Source organism: Dipodomys merriami, unplaced genomic scaffold (assembly GCF_024711535.1).
Source record: "Dipodomys merriami isolate MVZ:Mamm:240054 unplaced genomic scaffold, mDipMer1.0.p SCAF_146, whole genome shotgun sequence".
Taxonomy (NCBI): Eukaryota; Metazoa; Chordata; class Mammalia; order Rodentia; family Heteromyidae; genus Dipodomys; species Dipodomys merriami.
The window spans coordinates 2389329-2414970 of NW_027202782.1; the positions used below are offsets into that span (position 1 = coordinate 2389329).

At 48.2% G+C, this 25642-nt stretch overlaps 1 protein-coding gene across 1 annotated transcript in view; it reads left to right on the forward strand.

Annotated features, from left to right (window-relative positions):
• The window catches only part of Gli2 (GLI family zinc finger 2), a 234985-nt gene that overhangs the window by 199878 nt on the left and 9465 nt on the right, over positions 1-25642 (forward strand). Inside the window, exons 4-11 of the mRNA XM_070021879.1 lie at positions 1740-1942; positions 5741-5926; positions 15263-15464; positions 16736-16952; positions 18084-18206; positions 20044-20178; positions 22525-22674; positions 25055-25219. Of these exons, the coding sequence (XP_069877980.1) occupies positions 1740-1942; positions 5741-5926; positions 15263-15464; positions 16736-16952; positions 18084-18206; positions 20044-20178; positions 22525-22674; positions 25055-25219 (1381 nt within the window). The remainder of the gene's footprint in view (positions 1-1739; positions 1943-5740; positions 5927-15262; positions 15465-16735; positions 16953-18083; positions 18207-20043; positions 20179-22524; positions 22675-25054; positions 25220-25642) is intronic.

Sequence of the window (25642 nt, forward strand, 5' to 3'; positions counted from 1 at the left end):
TGAAGATGAGATCTTGGTTTTACTATGGTTCACAGTGAATTTGTTTTGAGTCAGAAGTTGTTTGCCCTAAAAGATTGGCTTGTGTTTTAGGACAAGCTTTACAGTAGATGATCTTGAGATACACGGTAGCTGCTTGAATCCTCAGGTAAGTTGGCCTGAGTGGGAAAGCCCCTTCATCATGCTGAATGGCAGACTATGGGATCTAGAGATTGACCACAGCCAGCCCAGGCCATAGGAACCAAGCTGCAAGCAGACCTGACTGTTGGTGGGCATGACGCCTCAGGCTCTGTTAGCTTGAGAAGCTAACATGCAAGGAGACCTAGAATGATTCTCAGAATATTAGTTACAGCTCATCAATTTCCAATATCATCTTGAATATTGATCTTTTCCTTCACTACTCATTCTGCAGCCCAGTGTGCCCCACCGGAGACCATTCAACTGGAGGCAAAACCTCCTTCCTTGCAAGATGTCTCTCCCTTTGCAGGCATCTCTTGATCCCCTCCGTTTTCTCATATTCTGTTAGGAGTAAGAGTTCTTTTCATCTTTCCCTTGGCATTAGTATTTTCATGTTCTGTGTTCCATACATTTCAAGCATGAATGTGTCTAGCCTATGTAGTCAATGGGGAAGCAAAGCTGAGGGTTGGACACACATGGTCAGCTGAGCCAGGATTCCAGGCAAGCATGCAGAGTTCAGAGTCACAGGAATTTTAGGTAATGGGAAGCTGTAGCAGTACACAGTGTTTAGCCTCTATTCACTGGCTAGTGCTGAAAGGATTTGACTATAATTTGGAAGTGATCACAGAATGCCAGTGTATAAAATGAAAATGCAGATGTGTCTGCTCATGTGGTGCTTGGGTTTCCAGCAGGATTCCTGTTTCCTGTGATTCTCTTTTCTTATTTGTTTATTTGTTTGGTTTTCGTGGCAGTATTGGAGTTTAAGCTCAGGGCTTAATAGGCAGACACTCTACCACTTGAATCTACCTCAAGTCCTTTCTGCTGTGTGTGTTTGTGTGTGTGTATGTGCGCACACGTGCGTGCATGTGTGTGCACACACATGCAGGCATCCATCCTGGGGCTTGAACTCAGGACCTGGATGCCTTCTCTGAGCTTTTTTGTTCAAGACTAGCACTCTCACTTGAGTCACACCTTCACTTCTGGATTTTTGGTGTGTAATTGTACACAAGAGTTTTATGGTTCTGGGCTGGGAAGGGGGCTCAGTGGTAGAGCGCTTGCCTTGCATGCCTGAGGCCCTGGGTTCAATTCCTCAGCACCACACAAGCAAAACGAAAAAAGCTGGAAGTGGCACTGTTGCTCAAGTGGTAGAGCGCTAGCCTTGAGCTGAAGAGCTGAGGGATAGCGCCCAGGCCCAGAGTTCAGGCCCCACTACCAGACCCCCCCCCAAAAAAAGAAAAGTTTTATGGGTCTTCCTGCCTGGGCTGGCTTAAAACCTTGATCCTCAGATCTCAGCTTCCTGACTAGCTAGGATTACAGGCATAAGCCACCTAAATGCCTCACTGCTTTTATTTTTTCAAATCTCATTATTTTTCTCTTGTAGGTGGGATGATAGGTATATTTCACATGCCTAGCTTTTTATTGGCTGAGATGGGGTCTCTTGGACTTTTCTTAGGCTGACATTGACCCATGATCCTTCTGACCTCCACCTCCCAAGTAGTTGCGATGACAAGCATTAGCTTCCACATCCACCCTTGTTCTGAGAATATTGTGTTTTATCTCTTTAGGCCTCCCACCCTGAGCGGCAGCCCCATCATCTCTGATATCTCCTTGATCCGGCTTTCCCCGCACCCTGCTGGCCCTGGGGAGTCCCCCTTCAGTGCCCCCCACCCATATGTGAACCCCCACATGGAGCACTACCTCCGGTCCATGCACAGCAGCCCCACGCTCTCCATGATCTCTGCAGCCAGGGGTCTCAGCCCTGCAGATGGTAAGTCAGGGGAGTGGGGCAGGAGGAGCAGCTGGGGCACAATAGATGACCAGTGGATTGGTCCTAATAACTACCCTCAGTTACGCTGAATCTTGTTTCCTGGGAAAGTGATTTGGTTGTCTTTCCTTCCCACTATCCCTGTGTAAGTAAATGAGTGGGGAGAGCCATGAGATTTGTTTCTGTGATCTTTAGGGAGCCCTTCAATGTACAAGTCTTATATGAATCACCAAAACGACAAAGGAAAGGTCTGTTCCTTGTGTCAGTTTTTTGTCAGTCTGACAAAGACCTGAGAAAATCGATGTGAAAGAGGAAGGATTTATTTTTGTCTTGGCATTTCAGAGGTTTCCATCCAGGGTCAGCTGGTGCCATTGCTCTGAGGCTTGTAATAAAGTAGAGCGTCATAGTGCGGAACACATGGCAGAGCAGAGCTGCTCACCTCATGGTGGCAGGAAGCAGAGAAAGGGAAGGGGCTGTGGACATGGCATATCCTTCAAAGGCATACCTCCTGGTGACCTGTTTCCTCCAATTAAGCTCTACTTTCTGGTTTCTACCACCTCCCACAAATACCATCGATGGATTCATTCAGTGAAGAAGTCAGAGTCCTTGTGATCCAGTCCCCAAACCCACCCCCCTTAACATTACACTGGCGACCAAGCCTGCAGCAACCAGCCTTTTGCAGGATACTTTTTACCCAAATCACACCAGTATGTCTGACATGTGATTGGTTCTAATAAGCCAACCTCTGAAGAAGCTGGTATTGAGTGAAAGGGGTGTTAGGGCAGGATATCTTGTGGAATCCTAGAGCACTTGGGGCTGGCTGCTACCTGCATCTGCTTTATATATGCTTGGCAGGTTGATATAGATGGCCTCCAAATGGCAGCCCAGGTCAGTGCAGGTACTTCCAACATCCCAGAGATAAACTGTGGTTTTACATTACTATGCTCAGATGCTTGAGAGAGAATTGATTGGGCCAGATTAGAGATTCATGTCGTTTCTTCTACTCTGGTTAATTTGAGCCAGAAAAAAAGGCACAGTCATACGGCATAAATACGCCTTTTAGACCTAAAATTTTATACCTGTAGCCTACTCTCATTCCTTACCCCTCTGGTGCATGTGTGCAAACACACATGTTTGCACAAACACATTTTGGGTCTTCCTGGGAAGTACACCTTACCCCAGCATGCTGTGGGTGCTAGCTTCCAACTCTCACTGCCTGGCCAGTGTTATTTGCCTCTTCTTGTTATTTGCACCTCCTTGAAAACAACTCAGCTATGTCTTCTCAAAACATGTCCAGCTAAGTCTTTACCTCTTAGATTAGGGTCACTTATAAGCCAGAGGACATTTGTATGGCACACTTTTTTTTTCTGTTTTTTTCAGTATTGAAATTTGAACTTGGGGACTTCATGCTTGCTAGTCGGGCACTCAGCCACCTGAGCCACAACCCCAGCCCTTTTTGTTCTGGCTGTTTTGGAGATAGATCTTGTTTTCTACCCTGGCCGGCCTGGAACATGATCCTCCGGTGTTTTATGCTTCCCACTATAGCTGGGATCACAGGTATACGCCACCATGCCCAGCTATTGGTTGAGATGAGTTCTTAAGAACTTTCTCCCTCAGACTGGCGACAAACCATGATCCTCCCAATCTCAGTCCATCAAGTAGCTAGTCACCTTTACAGGCATGAGCTACCATGCCCAGCTTGCACATATTTGAGATTGGTATACAGAGATTGGTATATTTGAGATTGTATACCCCAGAAACATGGCCCCTCATTGTTACCCTCATTCCCCTGCAGAGGAAGGTGTCCACTCCTACTTCCAGCTGAGGACTAGGTCTGAGAAGACACAGGCTGGATTTTTACAGTGAAAAGGGAGCTTTCTGCCTCCAATGTTGCAAAAACCATACCCTCAAACCTTGTAGGAGAAAGTAATTTATGTTCTGCCAGTTATTCATTCAAGACAAACCAGAAACTATTGCAATCACTGTACCTAAACATAGCCAACCAGACTATGGCGCCATTGTGAAGTTGTTCCTCAAGTTCAAGACACAGCCCTAAACTTCCTGTGAGTCCTTGGAATGGCCTTGACTGAGCTGAGGCCTCTAAGATGTGCTACCTCCACACTGAGAGCCATCTTGTAGAAAGTGGGTCCTGGCTTCTCTGTTACTCCTAGTGACCCAGCCAGTGATGAGCCTATGTGACTGTGAGGTTGCAAGTCAGCTTCACCTTTGCCCAGAAGCCCACATGTGGTATAGTGAGCATAAAGGTGCCTTTATGCACACTGGCATCTCTGAACCTGTGCTGCTTCATTCAGGAAAGGGAAATTGGCAAGTGTCATGAAGTTAGGAATCTTGAGCCAAGATTATCTTGATTACCTACATGGATCCTCCATCCAATGACATGTGTCCTTACAAAATGTACACAAGGGAGACACTGACGTAAAAATGGAGATAGGTGGGCTGGGAAGGTGGCTCGGTGGTAGAGCGCTTGCCTTGCATGCCTGAGGCCCTGGGTTCGATTCCTCAGCACCACATAAGCAAAAAGAAAAAAGCCAGAAGTGGTGCTGTGACTCAAGTGGTAGAGCGCCTAGCCTTGAGCTGAAGAGCTGAGGGATAGCGCACAGGCCCAGAGTTCAGGCCCCATGACCAGACCCTCCCCACAAAAAAAAATGGAGATAGGTGGAATGATGGAGCCATAAGCCAAGGAAGATAGAGGTATCTAGAAGCCAGAGGAGGCAAAGAATGGATTCTCCCACTAGTCTTTGAAGGAACTCGAGCTCTACTGATTCCTTGGCCTCGAAAATTGTGCAAGAATAAAATATTCTTGTTTTAACAGAGAGGCTATAGATCACGGTGGTTAGGACCTAGGGCTTTAGATTCAAAATAGGGGTCCCTTCCCAACTTGATCATTTCCATACCAATGCGACCTGATTCAAAGTACTAAACCAAGGGACTGAGTGTCCTCATTTTCTCAGTATGGATGATAAGGATGCCTGGTGGTAACAATGAGATTAGAGAATGACCAAACCTTCAGTGTGCCTGTTATGGTCCCAGTGAGTGTAAGTGCTCATCATGACCCTGGCCACTACAGTCATGATCAATAGGAATTCTACAGGGGAGAGCATTTGTGCCTCCATTTACAGATGGAAAACAGAGAGAGCACCTTTGGTTTCACACACTCAGTCTAGGACTCTCATCAGATATCTATAACATCCAAGCTCCCAGAATTTCCCTGACACACCACACCTACCAAATACAGGCCCTCAAATACTCTTGCTGTCTCCTTCCTCAGCCCTATGCAGGCAGGACTGACTACAGGGTTAGCACATGGTCTCAAGGCTCTTTGCTGCAAGGGCGGGGGGGTGGGGGGGCTGGTAGGTTTGAGAGACAAAGAACTTTCTCTGAACAGACCCAGAAACTCCCCACAGGCCACCTTGCCCTGGGTATCCAGGTAGAGACTGACCTGTCCCAAAGCTGTTGCTATGGTACCTCCTCTCACATCTTTTCCTTTTAAAGGCTATTGAGTCCAGATCCTATTGCCCTGGGGCTCTGGGCTTCTGCGAGGCTTGGAGGAGGGGGGAGTGGGGGTCGGGCAGGAAGTGGAGGAATGCTGGGATGAATCTGGTCTCCATCATCACCAGTCATGTGTCTCCACAATGGTTGAACTCAGGCCTAGCTCAGTGGTGACACTGGGGCAGCAAGGGGTGGGCAGAAGGGTCCCAGAAGAGACCTCAGTCTGGGTGTGATTTCTCTTCGCTTCTTTGGGCAGGAAATTCTGACAGCTTCTTTCTCCTTTGCCCACAGTGGCCCACGAGCACCTTAAGGAGAGGGGGCTGTTTGGCCTCCCTGCCCCAGGCACCAACCCCTCTGACTATTACCACCAGATGACCCTCATGGGGGGCCACCCTGCACCTTACGGGGACCTCTTAATGCAGAGCGGGGGTGCCACTGGGGCGCCCCATCTCCATGACTACCTCAATCCTGTGGATGGTAAGTTCTGATGGGGAAAAGTATGGGATGGGAACATGGGGCCAGGGCAAAGCAGGATGAAGAGTCCGTGCTGACTGGTACCCACAAGCCTTCAGTGGGCTGTCCTTGTTCTCTTTGAAGCCAGGGTCTCTAGGGAGAAGTCTAGACTTTGTCTCAGTGTCTGCCACCCCACCATCCACAAGAAGACTAAGTCTCCAGACAACACATAGCCAGTTGTGAGGTTGTAGACCTCAAGCAGATGAAGCACAGCCATCTCTGTTCTGGTGGAAGCCACAGTACAATGGGGAGACACAGGCAATGGCAGAAACTGTTATACAAATGGACTGAGGAGCAAGCTGAGCACTGGTGGCTCATGCCTATAATCCTAGCTACTCAGAAGACTGAGGTCTGAGGATCAAGGTTTGAAGCCAAGCCAGCCTGAAAAAGAAAAGTCTGTGAGCCTCTTATCTCCACTTAGTCAGAAGTAGAGCTGTGGTTCAGATGGTAGAGTACCAGCCTTGAGTGAGAAAGCTCAGAGACAGCATTTAAATCCTGGGTTCAAGCTCCTGTACACACACACACACACACACACACACACACACACACACACACACACACACACACACACACGCACGCACGCACGCGCACACACACACACACACACACACACACACACACACACACACACACACACACATGGAAAAAAGAAATGGACCAAGGAAGCACAGTAGGAAACTGAGGAGGAAGTACTGAGTAGGGTATAATTTGGGGAGAGGAAGAAGATGATATTAAAGCACAGAATTAGAAAGTGTGAGCCATGCAGAAGTCTAGAGGAAGAGCCATCCGAGCAGAGTGATCTGCCAATGCAAAGGGCCTGAGGTACCAGCAGGCCATTTAACTCCAAAGGTCAGTGTGGTTCATGGGGAGCAAGTGAGGGTCTGGACTGAGGCCAGAATTCCCAGGTAGATTGTGCCAGACAGTTGAGGTGTGCCAGACACTGGAGATGGGATGCTGCAGTGTGCCAAGGAATGCGGAGAGCTTGCTTCTTCAATGGAAACTCAGTTGATTTCCAGACAGGCAGAAGCAGACTCATTTGGTAGAAGCAGAGATGGTCATAATTCAGTAGATTATATAGTAGCCCATGATTTGTTACTAGATCACTTATGAAGTTGAAGAGAGAGAAGTCAAGATCCACACCATGGTCTGGGGCTCAGGTCACCACTAGCCTTGTGTCCTGTTTTCTATGGTCATCAGCCAGCTCTGTACCACTGGTGGGACTCAAAGGAGCCCAACTATAGCTGGCTGGTACTTCTTAGACATGGCGAGATGCCAGGCCTGCCAGGCCTGGGGTGCACCTGACAGAGAGGAGCTCTGTGTGTGTGTTGGGCGAGAGCAAATGAGTGGCAGTTGGAGAAGAATATGGGAGGGAAAGCTGGAAACTCGTTAGGGCAGAAACTGCTTGGGTGAGAGAGCAGCAGCAAGCTGGAGGCAGCTTTGTTCACCAGGGCACTTGGCATTGAGCAGCAACTGAGAAGGTTGAGCAACTCTGAGAACAGGAAGGCCAAGGCTGGAGGAGCAGAGGAGCAAGGAGGTGTACTCATGGGTAGGTGAGAGAGCTCATGATGATCATCATTGTACTCATTGTTGTCATTATCATCATCATCATCATCATCATCATCATCATCATCATCACTAGTTGTTGAATAATTCATCACAGCCCCACCCTCCTCTCTCCACCAGACCCTGGGGTTGGCAGAGAAAGGATTTCAGGCCTGGGATGTGGGAGAGACCTTTCTCCACATACTCATTCAGGAACAGGCAAGCTACTCCTTTCCCTTGATTCCCAAACCATTAAAATCCAAGGAAATCTAACCAGCCCAGGATTCTCTCCTATATTTGTCACTACTTTGTATATATATATATATTCCAAGCAAGTTTACTTTCGTGCTGAGGATTAAATCCAGAGTCTCATACCTGCTGAGCACATGCCATACCACAGAGCTGTGCCCCAGTTCTTCTCAAACCAGTTTCAACAAGAGCTAGAATCATTTTAAAATGTTTTAGGCACTTTGGCTCAGCTTTAGTACTGGGGGGGGGGGGGGGAGGAGGGGTAGGAATGTGTCATTCCACTGAGTCTAAGGGAGCATGCCTGAATCCCCAGCCCCTCCCCTCCCCTCCTTTGAACCATGGGGGCCAGGTAGACCTTGTTAGTCCCTAAATTTCCTGCAATCACCCTGCTCCTCCCATTGGGGAATCTTCAGTCCATGCAGTGACATGTGCCAGTGGCTCTTTCCATCCAGTTTCTTTGTCCTCGGCATACTTACAGAGGAAATCTTGCAGGTTGTCATATGGCACTAGCAGTGTGGCTCTGGGTACCACCTGTAGAGGGGTCCTAGGTGTCTCAGTAGGACTTGTGAGTTCACACTAGCAAACCACCTTTATTTGATTTTTTATTTTATTTGTGCCAATACTAGGGTTGAACTCAGGACCTCTTACTCTCCCTTGGCTTTTTTGCTCAAGGCTGGCACTCTACTACTTGAGCCATACCTCTACTTCCATCTTTTTTCTAGTTAATTGGAGATAAAATTTTCCAGGCTGCCTTTGCACTATAACCCACACATTTCAGCCTCCTGGATAGCTAGAATTGTAAGCATGAACCACTATATATTCAAGTTCCTGTTTAAAGAATATATGAACTCTACAGGAGCCAGGGACCTGAGAGATCATAGGGAGTTTAGGAGATAGTGTCTTCCTGTCTGTCTGTCTGTCTGTCTGTCTGTCTGTCTGTCTGTCTGTCTGTCTGTCTCTCTCTCTCTCTCTCTCTCTCTCTCTCTCTTTCTCCCCCCCCCCGCCACACACATATGCACACACTCTTATTTGGCACCTATGTGCCTGCCAGGCCTAGTTCTAAGGTACCAGGACCCAACACACCAGTCCCCCCGTGATGGCACTTGCACTGCAGGGATGTTGGCCTGTGGAAGCCCCTGGTTGAACCATAGAATGCCTGTCCTTACCTACCTGCCCACCCGTGGCAGGTTCCTGTCTTGGTACACTTATTCATGTCCTGAAAGGAGGGAACACTGCAGGGAGAGGTTTAGCATGTGGCATGGAGGTGTGCAGGTGGGATGTGTGCCAGACTTAGAGGCAGCCTGGGCAGGAGGAAGCCTAGTGATCTCTCAGCCCAGCCCACTCATGTACAACCACAGCATAATTTTGACCAAATCATGTGTCCTCTGAGTGGCTGCGTATTTAATATTTGTAATTGACTCACGTTTTAGGGTTAAATAAATAAATAGAGCTTAAACTGGAGCTTTCTATCTCTTCCTGGAATAGAGAACTTGACTGTTTCTGAGGAGGATTTCAGTCTTTGTCTCCATCTCCGTGGAACCTGTGATCATCTCACCTAGGGAGACACACCTTACTAGTGGAAAACCCTGTAGCAAACCAAAAAGACTGAGGGCAGCTTGGCCTCTAAGAGGGTCCTGGAGGCCAGATGCAGAGCCCATCTTCCTGGAGGGTCAGAATTGAAGCAGGACAAGGCAGTTCCGTGGCTTTGGGGACTTCCCAACTTCTCCTTTGGTCCTTTGGTGTTCTGACAGATAGAGAGCAAAGCCACACAGCAAGGTCACAGACCAGCTGAGAACGCCAAGTTTGCCCAGCACTGGTGGCTCATGCCCATAATCCTAGCTATTAGGGAAGCTGAGCTCTGAGGATTGTAGTTCAAAGCCAGCCCAGGTAAGAAAGTTTGTGAAACTCTTATCTCTAATTATGACCCAAAGGCAAGGAAGTAGAGCTCTGGCTCAAGCAGTAGAGTGCTAGCCTTGAGCAAGAAAGCTCAGAGACACCTGAGTTCAAACCCCAGGACCAGCACCTGCGAACGTATGCACGCACACACACAAGTCAAAGTCACCCCTCTGGTAGTGACAATTCACTCTTTGTCACCAGGGCCCTAATGCAGCACCTTCTTGCCTTACAGTGTTAAATATTGGTGATTTAACCACAGCTCTGCAGCCGCCACATCCTGCCTCCCCCACCTGCGCCCCATTGAGAAGATTGAAATGTTTCCGATTGAAATACTGTTTACAGCCCATATTTCCTCTGAGCAGTGTATTTTATTGTCATATTGACACTAATTTGACTTGGATGTCACCTCCATTCTGACACTCGTTCTTTATGCTGCCTGTGAATCCGGTGGGAGGGAGCATCCAGAAACAAGTTACATTGATCACAGCACAGAGAGGCAGGACCTGCCAAGGGAGAGGCTGTCAGAGGCTGAGACTCCAGGCTCAGCCTGGGACAGAAAGGGAGACTGAGGCCAAGGAGGTTAGGCTGCTGAATACAAGCCTGCACTGGGTGGTGTGTATGAGCTCTCTGATAAACCTGCACACATCAACATGCAAAGCCACTTCTCTGCCCTGCCCCCATCGTGTAACTAGGAATCATTATAGAGCCCTAACCGGAGCCTCTCTTTCTGCGGTCTGTACTGCCTGTACTCCCTGATTAGATACACTATGGATGGCCATGTGGAGAGCACTTGGGGTTCTGCAGCTGGATTCTTCAGAGTATGCATTCCATGAGTCCAGAGAAGACCTGACAAGATTGGGCCATGCAGGGGTGCTCCCTGGCCATTGGAGATGGTGGGCCCTCCATCACTGCTGCAAATCTGTGTCCTGTTGTCCCCATGGAAAGGACATCCCAGCCCCCTGCTGAGGATGGCACTGGGTACAGACAAGGCTCCAGAGTCCTTGCACGGGATAGAGCTGCCTCTCAGTCTGCAGGCCCTGGGGAAAGTGCCCAACCTAATGCTACAGAAGCCCATCCCAGCTTTGAGTGACATGTTAATGCTTCTTAGCTCACAGCAGCCCCAAGGTGGGCTCTCCAGCCCATCTTCCATGCAGTGAACTAGCTCTGAGACAGTCAGTTGCTTGATCAAAGCCCCAGGCCACAGAGGTGAGAAGAGGTCTGGGACTGGCCTTCGGGACCAAGGGCCAGCCCTTGTACCTTCTGCCCTTCCCATTGCTCCAGAGACAGCACTAGGCTGACTATGTCCAGGGGCTCTGGGCACTGACTTCATCTCTCACCTAGACAGTGAATTCTATGAGGGCAGAGCCTTGGGTCCTCCCAGCATGCCCCAGTGCTGCATAAGAGGCAGGTGGATGAATGAACAAACTGGAATGAGCAAAAGAAAGAAACAGGTATTGGCTAGGTGATAGGGACTCAGATCTATAATCCTAGCTACTCAGGAGGCTGAGATCTGAGGATCATAGATCAAAGCCAACCTGGGCATAGATGTCCATGAGACTCCAATTAATTAAAAAAGCCAAGTAATAAGAGTGCCAGCCTTGAGTATAGGCCCTAGTACTAGAATGCATGTGCGTGCGCGCTTGCACACACACACACACACACACACACACACACACACACACACACACACACACACACACACACACACACAGCCAGAGACAGGTGGGGACAGGAACAGGCTGTGTTAGGCTTCTAGCCAGGTGAGGACAGCAGGTGGCCTGTCTCCTAGTGACAGACCCGCATTAGAACAAGCGCTTCCACAGATGAATGGACGCTGTGGCTCTGCCAGCCCCAAGCTATAAATCATAGGCAAGACCGTGGGAAATGAATGCCAGGCTTTTCTTCCTATTTAGTAATTTATCAAGGGAAGAGGCACATTAATACACATATTTCCCTTGAGGGGTGGGAATAGCAGAGATGAATATCACTGTCAGATTTGGCCTGTTTCCTCTTGTTAGGGGCGCCCAAGAGGGTGGTAATCAGAGTGTTAGCAGTAAATATATATATATATATATATATATATATATATATATATATATATGTATATACACATATACATATATATATATATATATGACAAGATGTGTGTATTCTTCCTTTAGTAAATGTTAGATCTTTTGTGTCTTCTATTTCCCTCCTTGTGACTTGTAAGAAATTGGTCTTCAGGAGGATTGACTTTTGCAGCTGACTTTGAAGTAAGGAATGACCAGCACACTCAGGAAATAAGAACCAAGAAGCTTAAGAGAATCCTGGATGGAAGCCGATGGGTGGATGTGTGTGGCAACTGGATGGCCACATGGCCTGACTGTCCTTTCTAGAATTGCCTTACTTTCCTTCCTCATTGACTATAGATTCACACTGTCCATCAAAATAGGCTTCTCAGCACCAAGGAAGTTGTGACTCTGCCTCTTCCCTCTAGAATGTCACTGGTTGTAAGCCCTGTACCTGGAGTTACAGTGTATCATCACAACCTGCCAAGTTAAACCACATGACCTCACTGTAGAGATCAGGAAAGAGAGGCTCAAGAAGGCTGAGTTAATCAGCTCTAAAAATGCCATTAAGGGACAGAGGTGGCCAGCTAGCAAGCTCTCTGTGTGCCTCTGTCAACTGCTGAGTTATACCTTTCCTTTTCTTTTGGGTCCTGCCCCGGGTGTAGCCACAGTGGCACATGATCCTGGCATCCATGTGCCAGCCTCATGACCCCGGTCTTCTCTTCCATGGGCTGTGTGTCCTAAGCACACTGATGAGCCTCCCCCATACCTTTGTCTTCTGTAAAAGATGGAGAACAGCCCCCATGGGGCAGCTGAGCTGATGAAATTATTTGACACAATCCAGGCCCTGGTACCTGCTAAGGAGACATTCCGTCAGGGCTGTAGCTCTGCTGTCGCTCGTGATGTCATGGCGGTGATATTTGGTTACCACATGGCCTTTCCATGGCTTGAACATCAGGGATACAATGCTAAGGGGAGAAGGACTTAAGCTCCTGATGCCTGAGAGAGAAAGACAGACCGAGAGGGAGAGATGGAGAGGAAGAGGGAGGTAGCAGCAGATAACCGTAAGAGTGATGGCTCACTACTACGACCCTTTGTGGAAAGATAGGTCTGACCATAGGAGCCATCGCCCAGCTTGAGGAGGAAAGGAAAGACTTCCTGGAAGAGGTGACCGTTTAGTGAGAACACAGCTGGTACACAGAGAAAGCCACACATGCATAGACCCTGTGTAGGAGGGAGCAGAAGGAGACCAGAGGGGCAAGATAAAGCCCAGCTGTGAGCCCACATTATAATAGCAGAGGGGAGCTTGGGGAAATTTGAGGGGAAGACGGGAACATGATCTGATTTTTAAGTTAAAAAGCTGTCTTGGCCAAAACTAAGGAATGTGGATTGGACAGACAGCAGTTTATCTAGGGCCCCTCAAATGATATCCCAGCAAGCATGGGGCCAGGCTGGGCCTCCAGCTGGAGAGAAAAGGGATTTAAAGAAGGGTTCCATTCTGGAACTACCTGAGCAAGCTCAGCTGTGCAGAGGAGATGGGGGGCGGGGCATTCTCAGCTGATACCATAATCCTCTGTCCTACACTGGGTGGGCGCTGGGGGTGGGGGCTGAAGATCCCACACTGAAGGAAGAGTTGGTGGGATGGAGCAGGAGTAGAGTAGAGGAGATACAGATGGGGTGACTTGGAGCCATTTTTCAGACAGGAGGGGAGGCTGAACAGGCAATTGGCTATAGCAAGTTCACCATTCAGAGCCCTGAAAGCTGGAGGTTAAAGCTATTTGTAAGCAGAGCATCTTTCTAGGTCTGGTCCTAGAGGTCTGGTCCTCAGTCTCTATGAGGACAGAGGATATGGCCACAGAGTTCCCAGAAAGTCCACACAGCAGGGTTCCTATGAGCAAAGTCACTGCCCTCCCAAGACTAATTTCCTTACCTGTATGGTAAGGATGGTGACATGGCAGGTTGGTGATTGCTGTTAAGGCAATGGGACTACATGTCACTAGGTTGTGACTGACATGCACTGGCCAGAGATGCTGACCAGCTGGGAGGGGGCTGCTTGCCGCCTGTATCCTCCCTCAGAATAGGTGGTCATGGTGTCAGCCTGGCCTCTGTAAAGGCAAGGAGTAAGCCTGCTCTGTTTTTCCCTGTGCCTCCTCCTGTCCTTAGGCATATGAGCTAGGATCCTTCCTGCTAAGACAGAAAGGAGTGGTCTGACTATGTCCCCGCCCCCACCAGTGTCTCCAGAGGCATCTACAGATCACCTTCCATGTACCCACCTGCCTTAAGCCATTACTATACTGCCTTAAGCTATTACTATAGCAAAATACTGAAGTCTAGGAAACTGATAAAGAATAGAGATTTTCTTAGCTCATGGCTGTGGAGATTAGGCAGCCCAAGTTCATGGCACTAGCATCTTAGCAGGGCCTGTTTTCTATGACAACATGGGAGAAGTTGTCACATGGAGAGACAGAAGAAGTACGCTAGCTAGGTCTCCTTTTCATAAAGCCCCACACCAATTCTTATAACCTCATCTAACCATAATTTCCTCCCAAAAGCCCATGTCCAGACGCCCCTAACGAGTGCACTTGGGGTAAAGTTTCTAGTTGATCAGCTTTTGGAAGACACAGTCAAACCTCTGCTTGCTAAGAGCTCTGTAAGCCCCAGCCCCCAGAGCCCAATGGAATAGACAGCAAAAAATAGAGCTTATGATGACAAGAAAGAACATGTAGAGGAAAGAAGAATACTCTAGCTCACTTTCTTAACTGAGTACTTTTCAAAGATCAGTTTGTCCATGACCTTGGAGGTTCTGGTTTTTGTTGGCCCTGTCATATTTTAGACCAGTGGCAAAGCAGGACATTGTGGTGGGAGCATGGATAGAGCAAAACTGCTCATATCACATTTCAGAAGTAAAAGAGAGGAAGAAGTAGCTGAGTTTCCATGATACTCTTTGGACATACATCCCCAATGACCTGAAGTCTTCCCACTAAGCCCCACATCTTAAAGGTTCCACCACCTCACAATAGTGCCAAGCTAGATATCAAGTCTCTAACACATGCCAGTTCCAAAGTATAGCAATGGCTGGCCTTGTGGTGGGTGTGGAAGGACCAGAGCCCTTACAGGCAGTGGCCAAGCCAGTTTTTGGCCTGGGGCTGGCTTCCCAAGTGAGTGTAGTTTGCAGAACCTTCCAGGCCACTTCTGCTTCATGCACATCACTGCCATGCTTTACGCATTGCTGAATTGTACCCTGGCCTCTGTGTCTAAGGGTCAAACACTCACATGTGCCCAAGGCTTATATTTACTCATTACACCCCCACTGTACTTCCCAAATACCACTTTGTGTGCTGAACTGCACCATTTCACAGATGAGTCAACTGAGACTGAACAAGATTACTCCCCACATTCAAGAGCTCATTTAGAAAATCAGCAGAGTTTCCATTTTCATGACACCATTCAAGCAGGCTTTCCTGTCCCCTACTTACCTATCCCTACTCCCCCTTACCTGCTCCATCACCTGCCCCCCCCAAGACAGGTAACACTGATGTGCTTTTTGTTGGTTGTCCCACAGTGTCACGATTCTCCAGCCCTCGGGTGACACCTCGCCTGAGCCGCAAGCGTGCGCTCTCCATCTCCCCACTCTCAGATGCCAGCCTCGACCTGCAGCGCATGATCCGGACCTCACCCAACTCCCTGGTGGCTTACATCAACAACTCACGCAGCAGCTCAGCTGCCAGCGGCTCTTATGGACACCTGTCGGCAGGTGCCCTCAGGTGAGCCCCACCTGCAGGCAGGAAGTTGAGAACTAGGGGCCATGTGGGAAGGGTCTAGATTTTCAGTTGTTGCTGTAAGCTAAGGAGAAAAAGGTAGGATTTGCCATATTCGCGACTAAGCACACTTAGCAATTTTATCACTATGATATGTTGGAAGTGTGCCTACCCAGGAGTACCACTTCCTGTATTAGGCTTTGTCACAAACAGTGACCCAGTGACATCAGAGATGTTTGAGTTCAAAGAAGGCTTTCTTAGTATTTCACTGGTTATGATAGACAGCTGCTGACTATATAGGAGGCCACACCAAATATGACCCATGTCCTAAGCAGTTCTTGTGGGCATTGCTATGGCTGTGGCACACCATGGCTGCATCTGCATGAAAGCATGTCAGAGCTGTTCTTTCTCTCCCCTCTGCAACCCATGACTGTTCTGAGACTCAGATCCCCACCAATTTGACTGAAACTTGCATGCTCAAACTTAATGATGCTCCAGGAGAGGCTAGGGTGGCTAGAAATCCTGGGAGAGTTGGACCAGAATGGGGAGATAGAAGAAATAACAAGCATATCAATTATCTTTTCCTGCACAAGTCACTCCAACAGAATGTTTTAACACAATTAGCACATATTACCTGTGGGTCAGAAGTTTGGACTGGCTTAGCTCTGGGTCTCCCAGGGGACCTTTGTGGCTTCCTCCTTGCTCCTGTCACACCATTGGAGCCTCTGTATTGTGAGGATGTCTGTGCAGCTCCTAGAGAACCTTTCAACCAGAGCAGAAGTCTGCAAGGCTGTTGACCATTTAAATGTCCTTGAACACAGACCCAGTTCCCACCCCAGTGCTGCTGAAGGGAGCAGGAAGAAGCTACATGGTCTTCCATGATGTGGTCCAGGTGACCAGCAAGCATTCTGTCTCCTGTTACGGAAAGAGGGGATCAGAGTGAGCAGGAAAGACACTCCAGATCTGGACAAGGGAACATCAGAACCAGCTTCCAAAGCCAAATAGGGCTCTGATAAGCAGACAGCAATGATTCAGAAATACATCAGAGCAGTGTCAGAGCAGTGGAGAGTCAGGTGTAGGGCTAAGATGGGACCAGCCTACCAGTGGAGAAGCAGCTAAGCTGAAAGGGGAGGCCACTGCGGGTTCCTGAGTGAGGAAAAGCCATGGTAATGGTGCATTTATAGCACAATGTCCATCTTGTTTAGATGGCGTCCTCTCTGCCCAGGAAATATCAGCCTGAGACCCACACACACCCCTCCCTCTGTTCTCCATTGCAGCCCAGCCTTCACTTTCCCCCACCCCATCAACCCCGTGGCCTACCAGCAGATCCTCAATCAGCAGCGAAGCCTGGGCTCAGCCTTTGGACATACGCCACCCCTGATCCAGCCCTCACCTACTTTCCTGGCCCAGCAGCCTATGGCTCTTACCTCCATCAATGCTGCACCCACTCAGCTCAATAGCAGCAGCAGCAACTGCCTGAGTGACACCAGCCAGGTAGGTGGACACAGGGAGCAGGGGGGTGGGGACTATCACATGGCATCAGGCAGTTATCGGGGCTGTTCACTGCTGAGACATGATGGAGGATTCTGGGCTCAAGCCTGGCTGGTGGGTTGATTTTAGCTGCTGGTACTGGACAAAAAGTTGCTCATCAGGAGCCCTGAGCTGGGACTATGACAAGTTTCCCCAGCATCTCAGGTCTGCTTTTTCCTGTCCATCAGCATAATAAGTGGATGGAGAAACACTCTAACACATGGGATGTGGCACTATGTAAGGACTAGAAATGAGCATATGAATGCAGATTCCTATTAGAGAAGGGTTTCCCACAGGCCTTTCCACACCATCTTATTCAACTTTCCAATGGACCTCTGGTATGCCTGTGCATCCTAGCACAGTGTGACACAGATGCCCAAAGATAGATAAGCACAAGCTTTGGATTCAGATTCTGTTTGGGTCTTGGCTTGCTGAAAAATAGCTGTTTACCTCTCTTGGCCTGAGCCAGTTCATATGCAGATGGGGCCCTACTACCCAGGATGCTCACTGTGCAGCCAAACAAGCTCCAGTAATCATACAGCCCCTGAGAGCCTCAGACTGTAGATAATGCAATGCGAATCCTAGAGGGAAGCAGCTATCTCAAGCCACCCCCTGGCAGGTGGCATGTGCATGGAAGTGGGAAGTGGATGTGGCCATGTCTTGGGGAAGATGGCAAGATGCCTGCAGAATATCCTTCCTATATCCCAGGGCCCCAGGTGGCCCCCCAGCATCCCCTCAGATACTTGCTTTCAGCTTTTTAAGGGTCACCTGAAACTACAGCCCCTAGCCCTCCTCCTGCCCCTGGGCTGGCTGTTTCTACTCTGGAATGCTCAGAAGTTAAGCATCCTTGGGACAGGCTCCAAGAGTGCCTGGGTGGGTCTTCTATTTCCTGAGGTCCTGAGGTGGAGGCAGCAGCTTCATGAAGACTGGTAACGGCAATTGAGGTATACTTGGCAGGCCCTGGCTGGGGTGATTCAGTTTCTCATGCTTCAAACACAGAGATGCACTAGGCAGGCTATGTGGAGACAGAGGTAGAATTTTGAGTGTTGTTGCTCTGCATCTATATAACAGACTGCTTTCCGTGCCCTCACTCAGAACAAGCAGAGCAGCGAGTCAGCTGTGAGCAGCACCGTGAATCCTATCACTATACACAAGCGCAGCAAAGTCAAGACTGAGACCGAGGGTCTGCGGCCGGCCTCTCCACTAGGACTGACCCAGGTAACCTGCTGGCCACCCTCACTGTCTCTGTGTAGGACCAGGCCAGATCTCTTCATTTGACTGCCATTTGGGCTGTAACCTTGGTGGTAAATGGAGGGAGGGAAGAAGTAAGGGAAGGAGAGAAGAATGGGAAAAAAGAGGAAGCAAGAAAGGTAAGAGAGGAAAGACGGAGGGAGGAAGAAAGGGAGAGAAAAAGGAAGGAAGGCTGCACACATGCATAAATGGATGGATCATAGGGTGGCGTGGGCAAGGTGGGCACATGGGGCTATGACCTTCTTAATGCTGTGTCCCCAGCACCTTATATATGTATATATATATATATATATATATATATATATATGCACATATATGTATATATATGTATATATGTGGCATGCTCATCAAATGTGCTGGCTGAATGAATGAGTGAATGGGTGAATGAACAAACTTTACCTTCTCTTCTGTGTTATCTTGGCGTGTTGTCATATCCTCACCTATGTTAGCCTTGAGCAACATAAGCCTGGTTGAACTGAGTTTCTCATGTCCCCTGAATGGTTCAAGCCCTCAAGTTTACCTGCTGTCCTGGCACTTCAGCCCCTACCACATTTCCATTGCCACTGGCCCTTACGGGTAAGGGAACTCAAGCTACCAGATATTCGCCTAGCTCCTGAGTCCCTTCAGGCAAGAGTGGAGGGTGATTCCTGAAGGGAGAGTGAGAAGCATGGGATAAGATATGGCTTGAGTGGTAAAGACCTGCCTAACAACCACAGAGTCATGAGTTTAAACCCCAGTACCACCAAAAAGTAAAAACAAAATAAAATAAAAAGAGTAAGGAGACCAAGAGCCTATAATCCTAGCTACTCAGGAGGCTGAGGTCTGAGGATAGCAATTCAAAGCCAGCCTGGGCAGGAAAGTACTTGAGACTCTTATCCCCATTTATCCACCAAAGGGCCTGAAGTAGAGGTATGGCATAAGTGATAGAGCATCAGCCATGTGTGGAAAAAACTAAGAGATAGCATTTAGAAGCGTGCGCATGCACAAGCGCACACGCACACACACACACACACACACACACACACACACAAACACACACACAGAGCCCAGCACCAGCCTGTCTTGTATCTGAGAGCATTGTGTATATCCCTTTGAAAACCCTGCTATTCCCCAAGATGGCTGCAGGCAGGCCCTCCTCCCTGTCATGCCAAGAGCATAAGGTCTGCTGATTCAGAAGCAAGCTTCCTGCCCACCAGCCTTCACAGGGGCATAGCTCTATCTGTTACTGCAGACTCCCCAGCATAACTACCAAGGATGCTCGGGACCTCCTATCCCTGACTCCCCACATGTACTGGACCATCTTTCAACGAGGCATGCTTTGGGCACTTAATTTTCATGAAATATTGGGTCCTGTTATTGTCAAGCAAACAGAGGGGTTGGTGACAAATTCTTCTCCCCTTGCTGACACCACAACTGATCTCAGCATGATGCATGGTCTCCACAATGCTGGCCATCATCAGGGGCCGCTGAAATTGATGAGGCCAGCACATATCCAGGGAAGATACACATGCCTAATGGCAGTGCAGAGGCAAGCGCTGGCTCTGAGAATCTAGGAGGCCCATGATCGCCCTTCACCCCAGGTAGGCTACACAGAGCCCACCTCTCCTCCTAGTGTGGGAAGCCATTTTATCACAAGGAAGTGGTCTCTGTGTCCTGTGTGCATGCACATGCTTTCCCTTGGCAGAAAATGCAGTGACTCTCCTTACTCCTGGATCCTTGGCATAGACTATATGGGGCTATTAGCACCTTGTCCTCAGGGCTCCCTGGCTGGACCTGCTCATACAGATGTGGTCTTCTCCCCCAGGAGCAGCTGGCTGACCTCAAGGAAGACCTAGACAGAGATGACTGCAAGCAGGAGGCTGAGGTGGTCATCTATGAGACCAATTGCCACTGGGCAGACTGCACCAAGGAGTATGACACACAGGAGCAGCTGGTGCATGTAAGCCTCTGGTCTCATCCTGCTGGGGAGGCATGGAGCTCCTGTTGCACCTGATCTTCCTGAGCTTATGCTGTAAAGAAGGAGCTAGAAGTTGGGCACTGTGGTTCAAGCCTAACTGCTTGAGAGGCAGAGATCTAGAGGATAACAGTCCAAGGCTAGCTTGGGCAAAAGTTCAAAGAACTCCAGCTAGATCAGTGATTAGGCAATATATCTGTCATCTCAGCCACGTGAGGAAGTATAAATAGGAAAACAATAGTCCAAGCTAACTCTGGTATAAAGGCAGGCATTATATCAAAAATAATCAACTGGAAAATGGCTGGAGGTATGACTCAGTGGTAGAGCACCTACTGTGAAGGACAAGACTCTGATACTAAACCCCAATAATATCATTTGAAAAAGAATATGAGGATGAGGGGGAGAGGAAAAAAAGGAATATGAAGAGGAACAAGAAGAAAAGAGGGCTGGGAAAGTGGCTCAGTGGTAGAGTGCTTGCCTTGCATGCCTGAGGCCCTGGGTTCGATTCCTCAGCACCATGTAAGCAAAAAGAAAAAAGCCAGAAGTGGCACTGTGGCTCAAGTGGTACAGTGCTAGCCTTGAGCTGAAGAGCTGAGGGACAGAGTGGCCAGGCCCAGAATTCAGGCCCCACAATGGGACCCCCCCCCAAAAAAAAAGAAGAAGAAGAAGAAAAGAGACTGGAGAGGAAGCCTCAGGAGAAACCTGGACCATTTCTATTAGTAGACTCCTAAATATAGAGTACAGAGCATAAAAGAAAATGAGGGAACAGGCCATGTGAAGTGAAGCCAGGAAGAGAATATTAAAAACAAATGCTGCTGGATGCCAGTGACTCACGCCTGTAATCCTAGCTACTCAGGAGGCTGAGATCTGAGGATTGTGGTTCAAAGTCAGCCCAGTCAGGAAAGTCCGTGAGATGCTTATCTCCAATAAACCATGCAGAAAACTGGAAGTGGCACTGTGACTCAAATGGTAGAGTGTTAGCCTTGAGCTGAAGAGCTTTAGGACAGCACCCAGGCCCAGAGTTCAAGCCCCATGACAAAAAACAAACAAACAAACAAAAAAAAAAAACTAGAGCCATGTCTCAAATGGAGGAATACCAGCCTTGAGCAAAAAAGCAAAGGGATAGTGCTCAGGCCCTGAGTTCAAGCCCAGGACCACTATAAAAAAAAGAAAAAGAAAAGGTGTGCGGGATGGGGATGTAGGTGAGTGGTAGAGTACTCCCCTACCATGCATGCACAAAGCCCTGGGTTTGATGCCCAGCACTACCAGAAAGCAAGCAAACAAACAATACCTAAGTCCTCTGAGTGACAGTTCTGCAGGCCTGTCCCTGCGGCCGTACACGGTCACCTCCACCCCACCCGGAAAGAGCAGACCGCTTTACAAGACAGAAGAGGATCTTACTGAGCTGTGTCTCGCCAGCTCCCTGGGAAAATGGATGGTGCAGGCACCCGGGTGAGCTGGAGCCCCCGTCAATTATTAGCAATTTGTCACTAAGTAAACCAATAAGGAAAAATGAAAGGCATTGTCAGGAAGCATTTTTATCATTTGAAAGGCTTTAAAAATGGAACGTGAGGCTAATAGGAGAAGATTTCTCTGGAAGTTCAAAGCATGAAAGATTTTCCTTGCTCCCAGGGTGCTGTCTGTACACATGACAGTTGGGGGTGTGGCTCAGGCCACAATACCAAGGCTTTTTGTCTTCTGGGGTAAATTCTGCCAATGCCTGATGCCCAGATCTCGGAATACCTTTGAAGATTTCCAGAGTGGCCAGCAGCTCTGTCACTGTTTTTCTATCAAAATAAAATATCTCATGGAAAAATCTCTGAAGCATAGGGGCATATATATGTCTGCCTTGCCATCCTTAAGTATGTTTTGTAGCTCAGGAACATCAATAAGTCCCCATGGACCAGACCCCTGAGCCCAGCCTGGGGTGAGCAGGGTATATGGTCACTCAGATGACCAAGTGATAGAAACGGGACACAGAGTCACCACAGTGCTCTCTTTAATGGCCACAGATGATGATCCGTGAGCAGGCCTGACCTGACACACAGGTGGTCTGGGTAGAATGGAGTGAGGGTCCTCACGTAATGACCGAAGGTCAAGTACAATGACTGGTCCCACACAGGAGCAAAGACCAGGAGGGCAGCAAATGCATTTACTACAGGTGAGGTCTGCTGGAGAGGCAGAATAGAAAGAGGTCTCTGGAATGGTTCCATGGTCAGCTGAGAGTAGGCCTCTGGGCAGTGGTGTATACACAGTGGCTGGGCAATGCAATTCCAAGGGGGTGGGCACGGAGGCCAGGCGGCTGATCTCACCCTGGGGCTTGTCATGCAGCACATCAACAACGAGCACATCCACGGGGAGAAGAAGGAGTTCGTGTGCCGCTGGCAGGCCTGCACGAGGGAGCAGAAGCCCTTCAAGGCGCAGTACATGCTGGTGGTCCACATGCGGCGACACACGGGCGAGAAGCCACACAAGTGCACGGTGAGCCACAGGGCCCCACGTGGCTGGGTACGAGGACAGGACTTGCCAGTGGGTCATCTGCCCTACTCACACCCCAGCTTTCTGCCTATCTTGGATCCTGGTTACCTCTCATCTATTGCTATGTTGAACCTCAAAAATCTCTTTGATGCAGGCACTAGTGACTCATGCATGTAGTCTTATACATGGGAGGCTCAAGTGAAAAGATGGAGGTTCAAGGCCAGTCTGGGCAGAAAAAAATGAAAATGTGAGACCTTGTCTCAAAAAATAGCCAGCAAAAATCAGGGCTGGAAATGTGGCTAAAGTGGTAGAGCACCAGCCTATCAAGCAATAAAGCCCTGAGTTTAAACTTTAGTAACACCACCCAAAAAAACCCTTTCCTAAATGTGAGCAACTAGCTGACCACATGAAGAGTGTACCAGTATCTCCATGGCTGTGTCTTAATTATGAGCCCCAAGGCACAGCTGAACCCCTCAGGTGGCTTAGCAGGGGACACTGAGCAGAGAGCCTTGGCTATGTAATATCTAGAGAGAGGTATCCTGGTCATTCATGACTTGAGTAAGGATGGGTTAGAAATCACTTTGTCACCTTAATTTTTTAAACTGAGGTTAGGAGGTGTGACTCATTGGTAGAGCACTTGCTTAGCATGAATGAGGGTCTGACTTATATCCCAGCACTGAAGCAAAAAAGAAGAAAAAAATAAATGAGCTCAAAGATTTAAAAACAAACAAAAAAACAGCCTTTCAGTCTCTTTAACTGAGGCACCAGAACTTGGAAGCCTAGCAGTGGAACCTTTAGCTTTTGGCACTCAGAAATTGCTCCTTTGGGGATTGGAGGCAAGACTCAGTTGGTAAAGCACTAGCTAATGAGCAAAAGCTGCACGTACTGAGTTCAAGTCCTGGTCTTGGACCTAAAAAGTAAAAAAAAAAAAGCTCCTTTGTCAAAAGCAGAAGTGATCCAGCCCACTAACATGATTGTAGCTGAACCCTCAGAATCAGAAGTGCTTCATGCCATAGATCCTGAGACATGTATTTTGTTCTCATGGTAATATTCCTGAAATCATTCTGGCTTATTAAATTGGCAGTGTCCAAGAGTCAATGAGAAATGTTACCTTTGCTGGCACATGCCATAAAATTCACCCCTTTTTTGGGGAAAAAAAAAGGTACAGATGGATAGATTTTGGCATATGCTCAAAGTTCTGCATCATAGCCACTAGTTACCTCCACCGAATCCTTTTTGCTCCAGAATGACCCCTGTGCCCATTAGCAGTCACTCCCCATCTTCCATTATCTCCTCCACCGCTGGCCAGTTACCAAACTATATTCCACCGCTCTGATTGGCCTCCTCTGACATTTCATTAAAATGGGATCATACAATATATACCACTGGCTCCTTATATGTTTTCAAAGCCCATCCCTGCTATAACATGAAACCATAGTTTCTCTTCTTGGTTGCATAATATTCCATTGATGAGTGGAGAAAGGATAGTTTGCATTGCTTTCACTTTTTGTCTATTTCTGAGTAATGAATGCTGCTGTGAACATTCCTATGTTCCTATGTGTGAGCATGCTTTCACTTCTCTTGGGTAGTATCCCTAAGGAATAGAATTGCTCCATCCTCTGACAATCAAGGACCTGACAGACTTTCCCCAAAAGGCTTCACCATTTTCTATTCCCATCAGCTGTGTGTAAAAGAGTCTGGTTTTCAGCACATCCTAATTGTTTTATTCTAACCATCTCAGCAGGTGTGAGATCATATCTCCTGTGGTTTTGATTAATATTTCCCTAATAACTAATGATATTGAATATAAAAGTGTTGATTGACCATTTGTATATCTTCTTTGGAGAACTGTATATTCACCGTCTTTTGCAGATACTTTTACTTAGGTTACTTATCATTTTGTTAAATTATAAGAGTTCTCAATATATCTAAGTAGTAGATCCAAAACCTGCAATTATTTCTCTCATTCTAATGAATTGTCTAAGTTTTCTTGACAAGTTCCTTTGAGACACCAAAGTAGAACTTTGATGGAATCCAGTTTTTTTTTTAATTGCTTGTAGTTTTATGGCATCTAAGACCATTGGTTAAAGGTGGCTTGATCGCGTATTAATGTTCTTATTTATATCAAAATAAACATGTACAACCATATTTATATATGCATTTACATATACTTTTAGCTCTTCCATCAGGTCTTGGATCATGTTGTTAATGGTTATACTTTTCAGCCCTTTCCAAGTTTTCTGGAAAGTTATTTTTGTTAAAATCTGTGCTGCTGGGAGCATCAGGGAAGGGGGAGAGGGGCGCGAGGGGGCCAGTGGAGCCCCCTTGTGTTGGATCTAGGATGTTCTCACTAACCAATTTTGGCCCGCTGACCTCATTCCAGTTTGAGGGCTGCTCAAAGGCCTACTCTCGCCTGGAGAACCTGAAGACACATCTGCGATCCCACACTGGGGAGAAGCCGTACGTGTGTGAGCATGAGGGCTGCAACAAGGCCTTTTCCAACGCCTCTGACCGCGCCAAGCACCAGAACCGCACCCACTCCAATGAGGTAATGCGGTGAGGCATGTATACAGTGTGCACACAGAGACACTCCTGACTGTATCTCCCATAGCCTGTAGACACCTGTCAGAAGCTGGCAGCCAGCTTCCCAGGCACCCACATCATCCCTCATCTGCACATCCTTGGACATAGCAGACCAGCCCTCAGTGGCCTGGACAGCAATTCTTCCTCTGTGTGCCACAACCTCTTCTCTGAAAGGGTGTGTATAGGTCCCGTGGCACATTCACCATCTCTGTGCCTCAGTTTCCAACTCTCTGTCATAGCTACAGATAACCACCACGAGGTCCACAAGGAGCTGAAATCAAAGTAGAATGTCTGTTCTGATCTCTAAATGTCTGATGTGTCATGACACAAGCCCTGTACCTTATTCATTCCCCCAGCTGTTGGCTGGATTCTACAGCTTGTCCTGTAG